The sequence below is a fragment of the Adiantum capillus-veneris genome, chromosome 26, assembly GCF_014529385.1.
Source record: "Adiantum capillus-veneris isolate H3 chromosome 26, ASM1452938v2, whole genome shotgun sequence".
Classification (NCBI taxonomy): Eukaryota; Viridiplantae; Streptophyta; class Polypodiopsida; order Polypodiales; family Pteridaceae; genus Adiantum; species Adiantum capillus-veneris.
The window spans coordinates 121871612-121887088 of NC_140956.1; the positions used below are offsets into that span (position 1 = coordinate 121871612).

The 15477-nt window shown below is 44.5% G+C and overlaps 1 protein-coding gene across 2 annotated transcripts in view; it reads left to right on the forward strand.

Annotated features, from left to right (window-relative positions):
• Positions 1-14934, forward strand: part of LOC147424104 (uncharacterized) — a 230814-nt gene extending 215880 nt beyond the window's left edge. Inside the window, exon 17 of one of the 2 annotated variants that reach the window (XM_086501351.1) lies at positions 14605-14934. In XM_086501351.1, coding sequence (XP_086357477.1) covers positions 14605-14862 — 258 coding nt within the window. In that variant the 3' untranslated portion in view covers positions 14863-14934. The remainder of the gene's footprint in view (positions 1-14604) is intronic. The other variant, XM_086501352.1, reaches the window with a different exon arrangement.
• The last annotated feature ends 543 nt before the right edge of the window (positions 14935-15477 follow it).

Consider the following 15477-nt stretch of genomic DNA (forward strand, 5'->3'; position numbering starts at 1 on the left):
CAACCCTTCCCTTTCTGTGGTGCTGTAGTTGCGCTCTGCTTTGGTGAGCAGGCAACTTGCATAGTGAACAGGGCGATCCAGGTTGTACTCTTTACTAGGCTGAGTCAACACAGCCCCCACAGCCAGCTGACTGTCATCCGTATGCACATGAAAAGGAAGAGACCAATCTGGAGCCACTAAAATAGGTGCTTCAGTGAGACGCTTTTTGAGGTATTCAAATACTTCAGCCTCAGGTTTTGACCATTTAAAGGGTACTGTAGCACTAATCAGTCGGGTCAATGGTTGAGCCACCTGTGCATACATCTGTATGAACCTACGATGATATCCTATGTGGCCTACAAAGCTCTGAACAACTTTCGGATTGATAGGAGGTGGTAACTTCAAGATTGCCACGATCTTCTCTAGGTCCGGTGCTAAACCTTTGGCAGACACCACATGGCCTAGAAGTGTGCTTTCAGTGACCAAAAAGTGACATTTGTTAGGATTGAGTTTTAGTCGTGCCTCTCTGCACCTGAGGACGACAGCAGAGAGTTGAGCGAGGTGTTCCTCTAAATTTTCCACTGGGGTTGAACATTGAGCACCTGAGAAGGTCGAAAAATCGTCCATGAAGATGCGAAGATGATCCGTAAACAGAGGACAAAAGATGAGATACACCGCTCGATTGAAAGAAGGTGGAGCGTTTTTCAACCCAAAAGACATTCTAGTGTAGATAAAAATACCCCAGGGAGTCACAAAGGCCGTTTTCAGCTGATCACCTGGATAAATGCCCAACTGATTGTATCCACTAAACCCATCCATGAAACTGTACAATACATTCCCTGCTACATCTTCGAGCACACGCTCAGTGAAAGGTGTTGGGAAACCATCTGGGATAGTTACCTTATTCAGAGCACGGTAATCTACGCACACACGGATTTTGTTGGACTGCTTCTTAGGCGCTATCACCATGGGTGATAACCACTCAGAGTGCTCCACAGGTACAATGATCCCTGCCTCTTGCATTTTTTCCAACTCTGACTTGACCGCCTCAACATACTTCGGGTTGAGCTTGTAAGCTCGGCCTCTTACAGGCTTAGCCCCTTCAACCAGAGGTATAGTGTGGACACCCAATTCTGGTGGGATCCCCTCCAAATCCTTGTAGGACCAAGCAAAAACATCTTTAAAAGAGTGTATGAAAGAGACTACATGATTGAGTAATGCGGGATGCTCCCATAACCAAGGTGCTAAGAGGACATGCTGAGGGTTGTCAGGGTCGCCCAGGTTGACTTTTTTTACAGGGTCAGGAGGTGTAACTATGGAGGGTACTTCAGCAGTTGAAACATGAGCTGCCTCTTGGAGCTTCGAGACATCATGTGCTGGCGTTTGATCGATTGGAAACTCTGCATACTCTTCTTGTAACCATCTAGGCGGAAGCTCATCGAAGGGTAAATCTTCAGACACAGACATAACCGGGTGTTTTAGAGTGGGCGGGGCATCCGACCTGGGAGATGTTAGAGGAAGGGGGGAATCATTGGCGAGTTGATGCAGAGGAGATTTTTTTCCCCTTCGGTGATATGTGATAGGTTCCCCGAGGCCGAGGGCTTCCATAGGAGGATCATCTGAATCTTGAGAATTTGGGGCTGGTCCACTTACTGCTTGGACTGGTCCACTGTTTGCTGTAGGACTACTGTCTAGTGTAGGACTTGTGACATCAGTGTCCGCCTAAGGAGTTGGAAGAGAGAGTGTTACCGGCACATGTGAGTTTTGAATAGAGACCATATAGCATGGCATCGAGGTGGTAGCTTCCAATCACTGCAGCAGGTCGTCGTCATATCCGTCAGGTGGGATGGGCTGCTCAGGGTCTGGGTTGGACTGTACTGACAATGAGCTGTGATGAACCACTGGATCCATACCTCCTTCGAGCCGAATTGGTTGCATGGGGGAGCCAGGAGTATGTATCCACATGGCGTCGTTGCCCCAATCATGAAGTGCCTTAGTATGCCTCAACCATGGTCGACCAATCAGCAAAGGAAATCCTTCCTCCACCTGAGGAAGACTGACCACCACAAAATCCAAGCTAAATGTGAAGTCTTGTATCATCAGAGGCACCTTCTCTACTATGCCCACAGGGTAGACTGTCCTCTGGTCTGCCAATGTAACAGGTAATTGAGCAGGGCGGGTAGGCTGCAGGCCTAAGGCCAACATAGTAAATTCTGGCATCAGATTGATCCCAGATCCACCATCCACTATGACGCCTGAGAATTGATGCCCAAGAATAGACACAGTGAGACAAGGACTTTTATAGTCGGTGAGGGGGGCAGCTGGATATGAAATCATGTAGGACTCCAAGGGCTGCACAGGTAGGTGGCGGCAATGGTCCCCCGTTGGATAAAAAAACCCAAGATGTAAAATGCCACTCAAGCATAAGATCCACTTGACAACCTAATAATGCTTAGACCCTGGGCTATGCATAAATATGCAGACCTGTGAGGCTGCAAATTGAATATCCGGCCTCGTGTTGCACACATAAATAAGGCACCGAATAGCCGTTTGGTAATGAGTGACATTGACAAGATCACCAGCATCATGAGACTGAATTTCAAACCTGTTTCCATGGGAGTGGCAATAGGTTTGCAATCCTCAAGTCCAAACTTACACAACAATGTCGCTATGTAACTTGTCTGACACAAAGCACAACCACCATCACACTGCTTAAATTGTATGCCCAAGTAATGATGCAACATCCCCAAATCTTTCATCTTGAAAGTGGCATTCAAATCAGCCTTAAATTTAGCAATATGTGCCTTATTTGGACCAATGATCAACAAATTATTCACATATAGAGCCATGATGAGAGGACATTGCCCTCATGCTTTACATACAATGTGCTTTCTGTTGGACTGTTACGAAAGCCTCGTTTGACCAAATGAGTGTCAGCTTTCTCATACCAAGCACGAGGAGATTGCTTCAACCCATACAAAGCTTTCTTACATTTGCACACTTTATCTTCTTGTCCTTAAATGACAAAACCACGAGGTTGCATTACATAAACTTCCTCAAATATGTTACCATTCAAGAAATAAATAACAATATTTGATTGATGTACATCCTATCCAAAATGACCTGCCAATGCACCTAAAAAACACACAGTAGTCATACGAGTAAAAGTATCTTCATAATCTATGCCTTTTTGCTATGCATAACCCTTTGCAACAAGCCAAGCCTTATAGCGATCAATCTCACCATCCGCCTTGCATTTCAACTTGTAAACCCACTTTGTACCAATGTCCTTTTTTCTAGGAGGAAAATTACATAAAGTCCATGTGTCATTTTCTATAAGAGCATCATATTCTCATTGCATGGCAGCCATCCATTTTTTTGAATTTATGCTTCATCAAAAGAGAGAGAATCCTCTACATCACATAAGTTAGAAACAACCTAAGCATAACAGTCTAATGCATAAGATGCATGGTAAGAACCTGAACAAGTACGACTAGACAAATCTACATCCAATTTACTATCATGCAAAGTATGCACCAACCGTTTTAGCATCCCTCTAGCCTACTCATTTCAACCCTTTTCTCATCAACTACATCATGTATATTTGCATCAGCAATAGGCTGATCTTTAACATTTTCAAAACCCCCATAGGTTGTACATTTGCCTCATTCAAATTTACATTCAAATTTCCACCACTGAAAAGAGGCAACAAATTGTCATAAATATCCTGTGAGCTTACATTCCTGTCTCTAGTACATGATGACAAGAAATGAACGTAATCTTCCACAAAGACAACATCCCATGAAACCAAGATACGCTTTCAATACTGTAACCAACAAAAATGCATTTGATAGTCTTATCGTCCAATTTTTTGCGCTGCATTTGTGGCACCAAAGCATAAGCCAAAAAACCAAAAACTCAGATATGATCAACAGATGGATTTCTATCATGCCATGCTTCATAAGGTTTGGTGCTGCTGAGTTGGCCAATGTTCTTCAAGAGTTTAGCCAATGTTCCTCATGATAGTACTCTTTTGGTATGGCTTTATGCCATATTTCATGCTTGTTGAGTGCTTGACACCCCTATAATTGTAATTCCAAGGGTGCCCAACCAAGGAGATCCCAATGCCTTACTAGAAAAATACACCATCTAATTCTGAGATGGAACTACCAAGTATCCTTCCACTGAACCTGCTTCCTCTTGCCCTTCTTTAGTGTTGGTGCCTGAGAAGTCCCAGTGCCAGCATTCTCCTTCTAGATAAGTTTGTAAATGGCCTCCTGCTCCAGCTGATCTCGCCTTTCAATGGACGAGTAAAACTCATAAGGCGTGAGAGGGTTGCAAGTTTTGGTGTCGGGATCATACATAGTGCGTTTTCCCTTTGTCAGACGGGTTCTGGCCAATTTGTGACAGTGCGAGGCAGTGTGGATCCATCCCTATGGAAGAGGCCATTCGTCTTGATTCAAGCTTCGAAGAGAATCTCAGCCATTTCTCTGTATTGTGGGCCTAGTCCTAGTTTTTATCCTTTTTAGGGATTTTTAAAGACTCCACAATCAGTTGTAGCAACTGATTTGTGATCTTTGTCAAACCTCGAGCTGGATCTTCCACTATCCCATACAAAGTTTGACCCTATGCATTTTGGCCTGCAATTCCATGGCATCATTCAACTTGAGGGCATCATTGATTAGTGTTTTTCAAGTTTTCCATTCCACAGTGGCCCTCTCATACCAATCCTGAAGGTCATTAGTGATACCAAAGTAAGTGAGCCGGTCCACTGGTTCAGGATGGTGGGGATACAAGACCAAAAAGAACCTGGCAGTTCAACTTCTTTAGCAGGCAATGCATACAGGAGAACTGGAGAATCAGACACAAACTCCAAAAAATTTAAAATGGTTTGGTTCTCCTACTGCATCATCTTTCTGGTAACCTGTACTAGCTGAAAAAGTCTTCGAAGAGCAATTGCCTGTTCCCCAACTGTCATTTGAGTCCGAGGTCCCTTGCTGCTAGAAGCCTGTTCTTCAATGATGGCCTGCACTCGCTGGTCTAAAACTCCTATGGCAATTTGCATCTAAAGTAAAACTTCTTTGAGCTGAGTTTTGACTTCCTTCATAAATTTGTAGGTTGGTCTGTTCCCAAAGAGAAAGTCCAACTCCAAAGCTAGGGAATGTTGTCTGTAGTAGACTGTTGTTGGCCAATGTGGATTGGCTATACTGTCATCAGGAGTTAGTGCCCACTCAGGTACCTTGTCCAGCAACTGGATTCTACTGGGATGCTCAGGCAATTGGCACACTCCTTGATTATGAAAGGCAGACAATTTCCAGTGCTGAACCATCACTCTAGCTCCCACATACAACATCTGAAATCATGCCAAATCAGAGATCAGAGTATCATCCTCCATATACATCCTTGTAATTGGAGCGTGTTGATGTCTCAATCTCTTATTCAATGTGATGAGCTGGAATGAATGTTGCTCATCACCCTTCAGGGACTCAGTCACAGCTTTGGCTTTTCCTTTACTGTCAACAAGGTGATGTGACTGGTGTACTAGATGGCCCTTCTCTCCACTGCTTGGCTGCTGATCCTCAGATCCTAGTTCCCTGACTGCTGGTTTGGCTTGTCTTTGTACTGGTTTGGCCAGTCTCTGTTGCGATGACGGCCCCATGTAGTAGTAGATCCACCAGCTCCAGATCTTGAAGGTGGAGAAGGAGGAAAGTCATCGTCTTCACCATCTGGCTTGTTGGCTTGGTTGTCCTCTTGTTCTTCATCCTTCTCCTCCTCCCTCTCAGAATCCTCATCAAGATTATTTTGTTTTTCAATGTAATCCATGATGGCTTGATTTGCCAATGCTGTATTGTATTCTAAGAGCTTATCTTGAAAATCACTTTGAATAGTCTCCATCAGGGCTTTCATTGTCCATATTCAGAGTGACATTGCTCTCTGGATTCAGAATATCAGCAAGGTTATTGTAGACATATCTCTCAGTCAAAGAAGCCTTGATTGCAGTATGAGCTGTCATCAGTTCTTGAGGTCTGTTCGCTTCATTCGGAGCAAATTCTAAAAGCGATCAGCATCTCTCAAAGCTGCTGCCTTGTCTTACTGAAGTTTTGGGAAGCGCCTTTTCCACCCACTTCTTCACCATGAATTCACCGGGTTGCTGAGGAAGCTTGGCAACCAGAGACTTGGTCTTAGTCATAAGCTCTGCAAAAGTCTCCTCTGGCTGGAGCACCATGTTGGCTAACTCATCCAACACCTTCTTCTGGTAGTCACCGGGCCTGAAAGCTGCACAGAACTGTTGCCTTAAGGCTGCCCAAGTTGCAAAATGGTTCTCTGCAAACTGGCTGTACCATTTGTCTGCTAAGCCATCCAGGGTGGATGGAAAGAGTACCAAGTAGGCATCTTGCGTTAAGACCACGACCCCTACAGAGAGATACAAATCTCCTTGCATGGTCGTCAGCACCTTCTAAAGAGAGTCCTTTGAATGTAGGGAACTTGATGTTTACCTTAGCCAAAACGCTAGCCAACGGCTCCATGGCCCCTTGCTGAGCCTATAGCTCAGTAGCCTGTAGCAGAATAGGAGAGAGCTTTATTGGAGAAGGAGATCTCGAAGATGTGGAAGCGGATGAAGGAATGGGTGATGTATGTGGAGGGATAGGTGATGAGGTTGATGGACTTCTACTCGGTACCAAAGGTCGTCTTCTGTTATAGTACTTCAAAGGGCTCAGTAGTGCGCTTTGACGCTCGACAGACCGCCTTGTATGTGTCATGCAGTGACAACCAATCCCACCAACCTTCGGGCAAGAAAACCTTGAACTGGCTGAAGACTGGTCTAGACTCTACTAGACCAGGCAAGTGACTAGACCAGGCTGGACCAGGGACGAGGAGGACTAGACCAAGGTCGAGGAGGTCTAGACAGGGACGAGGACAGGTTGGACCAGGGCGAGAGAGGACTAGACCAGTTGGACCAGGCTATAGGAGAACAGTGCAAGGCAAGGTCGGCGAAGCTAGGCAAGGTAGGCGAAGCTAGATAATCCTAACTAGCTTCAAGATTTGCACCTCACTGAGTGAGATTTCTATTGAGGTCCCACCGTGATCGCCAAAATGAGAGCACGTGTAGCGCGGATAATGTGTCGTGCTCTCTACAGTGGTTGGTCCTCAGTGCAATGTGCGTGACAATCTCACTCAAACAAACTAAATAGAAAGGGAACAATAGCCATCAACAGAGCTCACAAAGACACAACAGCAGACCAGAACATATGACTCGACTATCTCAAAGACTGATACAGACTCTGGCGTGGCAGCACACTCAGCTCCAGCCTAGGACTCACAGGTACAATGGGGGTGTCGAGGCTCAGATGTGCAGGGATGGTGAAGATGTGCTCTGTGCATAGACTCACTCTAGACCACTACGTACAAGATAATGCAACTGGCCCAAAACGACTACTCATATGTACAACCATAAAGAGCCACCAACAGCTCATAAATGTCCAGTCAGCTAAGTCTATCTCCAAACTGAGTGGTGGTGGTGACCTGGCCACGATGTCCACTAGACCACTGTTGGTACCCTGCCACGTGTCACCCCCCAGCCCAGAGGGTCCGTCCAGTGTGAACCAGACCAACTGTAACTAACTGTCCAACTGTCTGTCTGTCCTGTGAAGTGACACTGTAGCCCTGCTACAAGGACTCTCCACGGTGGATGCAGACAACCATGCCACGAGATTTGTCTCCCTCTGCAGAGGTCGTGGGCTCAACAGAGAGGACGCTTACCTAGTGCTCTTTCCTTCAACGTTGGATGGCTTAGCTGATAAATGGTACAGTCAATTTGCTGAGAACCATTTTACAACTTGGGCCACGTTACGAAGGCAGTTCTGTGAGGTTTTCAGACCAAGGGACTTCCAAGAAAAGATTTTGGATGAATTGGCCAACCTCATTCTACAGCGGCATGAGACTTTTATAGAACTCATGACAAGGACAAAGTCTCTAGTCGCAAAGCTTCCTCGACAACCAGGAGAATTCATGGTCAAGAAGTGGTTAGAGAAGGCTCTTCCTAAGACTTCTCAACAAAAACTCAGAGAGAGTCTTCGACCTGAAGCCACTCTAGAAGAATTTTTTGTTGCTGCTACTAGGATAGGGGGGGCCGAGAAGCTGTTCACCGAATCTCCTCAGGTACAGACTGCCTCAATATTTTTGGAAAGTCCCTCCAACCCTTTGACATTTTTACGCACGAATCTCGAAGCCCTAAAGTTACAACGCGCTCTTCAAGAGGAGAGATCATTTTCTCTTTGACAGAAGAAGCCTCCACATCAAAAACCTTTGGACCAGATCAAGCAGGAGCTGGAGGAGCTCAAGGCTCATCAGGAATCTAAGGCTATGATCTAGTGTAGCTCCTGCAGTTGGAGTGCTACTATCTGAAACAGCAGAGCCTCGCCCCTACGCTTCAACACGGCTTGTGGCTTCTGCATCCAATATGGTTTCTCCCTATGGCCATCCAAACCACATGCCTCCTATGTTGATAACCCCTCCTACTATGCAAGGTATGCAAAGCACCTTTCCATCTCAAAGTTTTTATAATGCTAGTGTCCCTTCGGGTCCTCAGAGCTTGTATGTCTCAGCTTCCACCCCCATGCAGCAAGAGCAGAGACCACCTCATTCCCCGCCTCGTCTGTCCAATCGCCCCATTTTGCGCTACAGGTGTGGGGACTATGGGCATTACCAATGGAAGTGTCCCTTGCCCGAAGGGTCTCCGCCTTGCCGTCATTGCCCTGAGGCTAAGGATCACTACAGTAAAGATTGTCCCAAGAAACGGGCATCCACCTCTTCGAACCTCTGTCAATACCAACAAGAGTTCACATTTCCGAAGGTCAACCTAATTGCGGTAACTCAACCGTCACCTGCTACACATGTGGTTATACCTAAGGATAGGGTGCAGCAAGTGGAGGAGCCATTTGGTGTCCTCACTAGGTCACAACGAGCAGCCGTAGGCCTCAGTCTTCTTGAAGGTCCGGCTCTTCCAATTCCTCCTCAAAAACCAAGTCCGTCTGCAACATTTGGCAAGCCACCCCTTGGTGCCAACAACAGACCGACTTTTATGTTATCTGATATTGATGGGGCCTTCTTGGAAGCACCAGTTGACATGCAGCAGAATCAAAGTACCAGAACACGCGACCGAAAGCGAGAAGCCTACAAAGGAAACTATCCTGAGGAACACCTTTTAGCAAGCCTCTCTTTATGACATGCTAAAGCTTGATGCAAATGTAACAAACTTGGACACCCCAAGTCAAGATTCTACTGCGACATAGCAGAGATTCACTTTAAAACAATTCACAAAAGACGACACAACCCGGCGTAGTTCCGTGCCAAGAGGTATTGACGCCCCTTTCGGTATTTCTTTTTATATTAATCTTGGTGCAAAGTACAAGGGAGTCTGCGGCGACTCACACTCAGACTCTGCGTCCAGATGCTCTGAGTAATGAGGCCCAACAAACTTATTTATTGTTACAAGGGATGCTCAAAAGCAGAGCCCCAAAATCTCATCCAAAAGCTTCTCAAAAATTAAAGCATAATGCCCAAAAGCTGCTGGCCAGCGTAATTTTTGGAAATCCGTACGGCTTATCAGCGCAAAAAGCGGAGCGTCCGTATTGTTGTCCATATGCGCTTGCCACGTCAACATGACAACGCGTTCTGCGATAGGATTTGCGGTGCATGTTCCACAGTTGCCATGTCAGCAGGGTTGTGTCTGTATCCGAGAGCACTACCACATCACCAGTTTGTGACATACCCCCCTCTTGAAAGAATTGTAAGCGCCCTCGATTACATCTGCAAAACAGACAGAGGCCATAAATTGTCTTAGTAGACACTGATTGTTAGTACCGACACACTAGACACAATGCATCTAGCACTTGTACAAATCAACAATCACATCACCGGACATCACATGACAAATCACATACAAATTCATTCCAACTCTCAGACCATGATTAATCGGCAACGTATTTAGTAATCGCATCTAGATCTAGTCGTGACCTCACAAATGCCCGATTAACTAATCCTTATTGCAATCATGTCTATAGAGATTTATGAGACCAAAATGCTGCAATCATTTCGTCTTTCAGTTCCTGGACTCAAACAAGTCAAGTACGAATCAATCATTTTCATTTTCATTTTTGGGAATTCCAGTTCATAAAGTCATATAGCAGAATAATGCCAGCCCATCAGTATGCCTGAAACCCAAAGGGACATCAGTGACTATTCATAATCGGGGTAATCCGTTGACAAAGGAGCGGAGCAACTCCCCTCTTGTGCAAACCCGCTACACTAGATTCACCTATGCTGAAACTGGGGTTCTATCGGAGTGGACTATGCTAAACCAAATGCTTCAAGGTAAAATTCCAAAATCTCACGAATATTTGCTAGGTCCTCCTCCATCCACTTCGCATCCAATGCAGGATAGTTCTTGAATTTAACCAAGAACCACCTAATCACTTTACCTTTAATCTTTCTGGAACATGTATCTCCTCGCTTTCCTCCAGTTTGGGTTGCTCATCTAGCTCCCCATCATCAGGCACATCACCTTTAAAAGGCCTCAATAGAATCACATGAAATGCATTGTGAATCTTCCAAGTATTGGGCAGCTTCAATCTAAAGGAGACATCATTTATCGTTTCTTTTATTTATCGTTTCTTTTATTTGGAAAGGGCCATAGACCTCATGTTAAGCTTTAGAAAAAGCCGCTCCTTTCCCTTTTTCTTTCTTAGACGTGCCTTCTCAAAACATAAGAGCACCCAATCGTCTTCCTTTAATTTCAAATCGTGACGGTGTCGATCTGTTGCCTTCTGTGTCTTTCCTAAGATTTCGCTAAAGCCTCCCGGACCTTGGCAAAAGCAGTGTCCAAGTCCCTCGTGTACTGGTCGGCTTCAAAAATCTTATCTTTCGGGCTAAGGAAGGGTGGAACCTTTGGAGCACCTTCAATGATCTCAAAATGGCGCCTTCCCTGTCGAACAGTGGATCGTGTTATTGTAGGCAAATTCCACCAAGGGCAAAATTTTTTCCCATTGAGTCTTCTGATGAGAAGAAACGTAAGACTTCAATAAATCTAGTACGACTGAATTTGCAATCTCAGATTGCCCGTCTGTCTGCGGGTGGAAAGATGACGAGAACTGCAACCGTGTGCCAATGTTCTCCCAAATAGCCTTCCAAAACAAACTCATGAATCGGGGATCTCTGTCAGAGACTATTGTCTCAGGCATGCCATGTAATCCAAAAATCTTCGAGGCTCGCCCTGTACCACCAGCAGAGACTGTTCGGGATCTTTGGCTAGAGCTGGTCCATACTCTCAGAGGACAGTTCGAGAGGCTCCAGGGCAGTTCCGACCGCATGCCGGAGCGCAGAGAGGATTTCCTTCGACTCTTGCGTCCTCGGCCTTTCTTCACCATGGTCGAGGGTGTGCTTAGATGGCCGGCCTACCGTCCACCTGTGTGGCTTTTCCTTCCTCCCATCTCTTGATCTAGCCTCATTGTACATATGTTGTTTTTTCATTGGGAGAGTCTCCCCATCATGATTGTTGTAGCCCTCTCTTATAGAGGAGATTGTGCCCTATGGGCAGTTTCATTAACTAATAGAAGGATCTTTTTCTCGGGGAAAAAAAAAAGATATGTACATGGAACACTTGAAAGTAGTGCATGCTTGTCCGGGGGGGCACACTATGTGACGTGTTTTTGCAAACCTCGAAGACTTTTGAGGTGTGCTTTTTGACTTTACTCATATGCATGTACCAAGTGTACAAAGGTGGTGTGTACAAGTTGTCTCTACACGTGTGATTGTGTGGTTACCTCGATGTTTCCGTTTTTGTACTAAGAAGTGTGGTGACTTGAGAAAGTGACTAAGTACTTTAAAAACCATAAAAAGAAACTCAACTTTTCTCAGCATTTGGTTGTGATGGAAGTGAGAATTTCAATAAAGAAGAAGGAGCTCTATGTGTTGGCAGCCTCCATTGAGTGGTGAGGGGTCTTGTTGTCGAGGTATCCCTGTTGCTATGTGAGGGCCTCATGTTGTGCATTGAGGGTCTATCTCTCCTCAGAGGGCTGATGAAAGAGGTATTCTCTTTGCATAGTAACCCCTCTTCATCTTGGTTTAAGGTATGGAACCTATGTTGTGTATAACTCCCTGCAGTACTGCTAGGCGAGGGTAGGTATGTGCAGCAATACCTTGCTCCTACACACATGAAAGAACCAAGTTTTCCATCACTTTATTTGAATTTTTTTCTTGAACTTACTGTGTTTTTGAACTGGGTATGATTAGAATGGTCTTAAATTATGTCTATATGAGAGCTCATATGGAGTCCCTACTAGCAAGTGTAAGGGCAATTGAGATAAAGTGAAACCCTTGGCTTTTGTCATCAAAAGTGCAGAGATTTACATCTTTTTCCCTCATGTTTTTTCTTTGATTTTATTGGTTCCTTTGTTTTCTTGAGTGCAATTGACTGTCGTAGCGGTGTAGAGGGAAGTTAGGCAATGCTAGGCGAGCACAATTTCAGTAAAGGGTGCAGCTATTTGTGAGGAGAGGTCAGCTCATGTGGTTTCAAGGAAGCAATTCTCCCATTGTGCTGGTTTGAGGTGTTGGAGAGGCTAGTCCCTCCAATCATTCACAATTGGATTAGTATTAGGTGGCTTCGTATTGCAAGATGCTATGCGACGGAAATTAAAAATTAATAAAGAAACAGTTATACTATCATAGACTTGGGCACCCCAAGTCAAGAATCTGACACGACAAACGAGAATATCACTTAAAATACTTCACAACTTTTTCGCACTTAAAAATTGGAGTCAAGACGGCCCAGTGTAGTTCCGTGCCCAGAGGTATTGGCCCCAAAATCTTGTGCCCCTTTCAGTATTTAGTTTTATATTAATGCTTGAGCAGCAAGTACAACACCTCAAGGGGTACTCTACTCTGAGAATCTGCATCTAGATGCTCTGAAGAGTGAGGCCCCTCGGGCTTATTTATTCTTGTAAGGGATGCCAAACTCAAAAGCAACTAGCTCCAAAATCTGGCAGAAAAGCAGGCAGCGCAATTTGCGGAAATCCGCACAAGCTGCCACCTTACCATCTGTCAGTGCAAATTGCGAAAGGCCGTACTATCTGCCACGTCAGCATGTCAATGCAGTTTTCGAGATTTTGGCACGTCAGCCTCGATCCGTATAGTTTGCCCAGGTGATTCAAGCAAATGATTCACCTCGTTGCAAAAGAGTCGATGTTCGGCTCCATGCTTCCATATGCATGTTCTCGTTCCTAGTAGTTATTTGCACACAAATAGCAAGAGCTCCCAAAAACATTAATTCTGCACATACTAAAATTTTCTGCAAAAACCCTAATTTTGCAAAGTTGTTGGATATAAGATCTGATCGTATTAATGCATAGAACTTGCTGAGAGAATCAACTTTACCTTTTGTCGCCTATCCAAATTCTCAACCGTTGAAGAGATTTTCAAAGGTTTTTTGGCAAACTTCCCTGGCGAAAATTTGTCCTATTCTTCATTTTGTTCTTCAATTCCCATGCCAGATTTCAACTTTTCTTTGCCTTTCCGCTGAAAGGAGTTATCTGTGGCAGATTCTCCACGAGAACCCACGTGTAATCTAGGATTCTTTATGGCTTATGTCCTGTAAGACAAAGCAATGAAGACGGGAGTACGCTTGATGCGCGATGAAGTAAGGGTGGGAGTGGCTAATAAGTCCGGGGTCGGGACACGAAGATTTTCAAAGTGCCCAAGTGCTCTGTCTGCTCTTTGGTAGGACCAGTATGCTTTGAGAAAAGCACACGCCTGAAGCTGTGATACCACTGTCACAGACTTGGGCACCCCAAGTCGGAAATCTGACACGACACACGAGAGAATCACTTAAAATATTTCACAACTTTATCACACTTAAAAATTGGAGTCGACACAGCCAGCGTAGTTCCGTGCCCAAAGTTATTGGCCCCAAAATCTGGTGCCCCTTTCGGTATTTATGTTTATATTAATGCTTGAACAAAGTACAACACCCGAAGGTGTCCTCTGCTCTCAAACTCTGCGTCCAGATGCTCTGAAGAATGAGGCCCCTGGGGCTTATTTATTCTTACGAGAGATGCCCCAAAAGCAGTTAAACGCAAAAGGCAAAAGTCCCAAAAGCAACTGGCTTGTAGGAGTTTTGAAGCAGCCCCTTGGGATATTATTCTCATGTGGCTCTAGTTGCTCCTCATCAGTCCTACAGTTTGTCGTGTATTGCTGGTTATTCCTTCCAATGTTTTCGCTACTAGATGAGCCAGTATCTCACATTTTGCCGATTGGAGACACCTCTGACGTAGAATTCCTAGCTGTAGTGAAAGGGAAGAGCCTCCTTATAAATCAAAATTCCCGTCACTAGCAAAGTATTGTGATAAATTAGCACCTAAAAGATTTAGGCAATCAAAATCCAAGCATTGATAAACTAGTTGTGATTGTTGGGGTTCTGCAGTACCCTGTTGTATTGTTAGCTAAAGATTTATGCATTCAATTTTGTTCAATTATCTTTTGCAAGGGAAAAGAAGCTAGGAATTTTTCATTATAAAGCAGATGTATGTGTTTCGCGTGATATTTTGATTCGGTAAGGCATAATCTCTTCAGGGATTTCTCTTGCAGCTACAAGCTCTGCAGGAGAAAGTGCTAGAAATGGAGTCACGCCAAACACAAAGAGAGTTAGACTGGCAATCTCTTCTGATTGAAACAAAAAGGCTGGTGGATGAAGAGCGCGATTCAGCTGGGAGGAAATTGCAGCTGGCAATGGAGGCCAAGAATGCAGAGATTGAGCGGTTCAAGCTAGAAGTGGATGCTATTCTTGAAACTGCAATTCAGATGCGGAGAGCTCAGCTAAACAAGGCATAAAAGGATCTTTTGTGACTTCCACTGTATTTCCATGGATGATGAGGTTGAGTAATTGCTCTTTATCTTTTCACATTTGTGGATGTGCTTGTATTGTTGAATGTGGCACTTGCATTTTCTGGATTAAAAATATCAAAAGTAGAATTGCAATCCCACTATAGGAGAAGTTTAGACTTGAATAATTAAGTAAAGGAAGCTAAAGACCAAGCATTGCAGACTTATGTTTCTATTTCTTGAATCCTTGTGCTCAATGAAGCAGCATAGGAATGGAACAATCTTCCTTGCATATGGCTCCAAGTATATTGCCAATGTTGGGCCCATGATATATGAATGTATTTTGAAAAGAAAACTACCCACCTACTCAGATGAGCCCTTTGTGGAAGAGATTGAAGCACCTTGTTGAGGTAACCTTAGCATTATCAAACCCTAGGAGACCAGGTTTTTAATACATACTGTCAAAATTCTCCTTCAAAGCTTAAATCAGCTACTTCCAAGTTCCAATTTCTTTAAGGTAGCATTGCTTGCCTCATCTTTGTGATGTAAGTCTGACTCAATTTAGTAACTAAGAGGCGAGTCCCCCTTTGCATTTGGAAAATTAGGAATTTAAGGAGTTTAAAG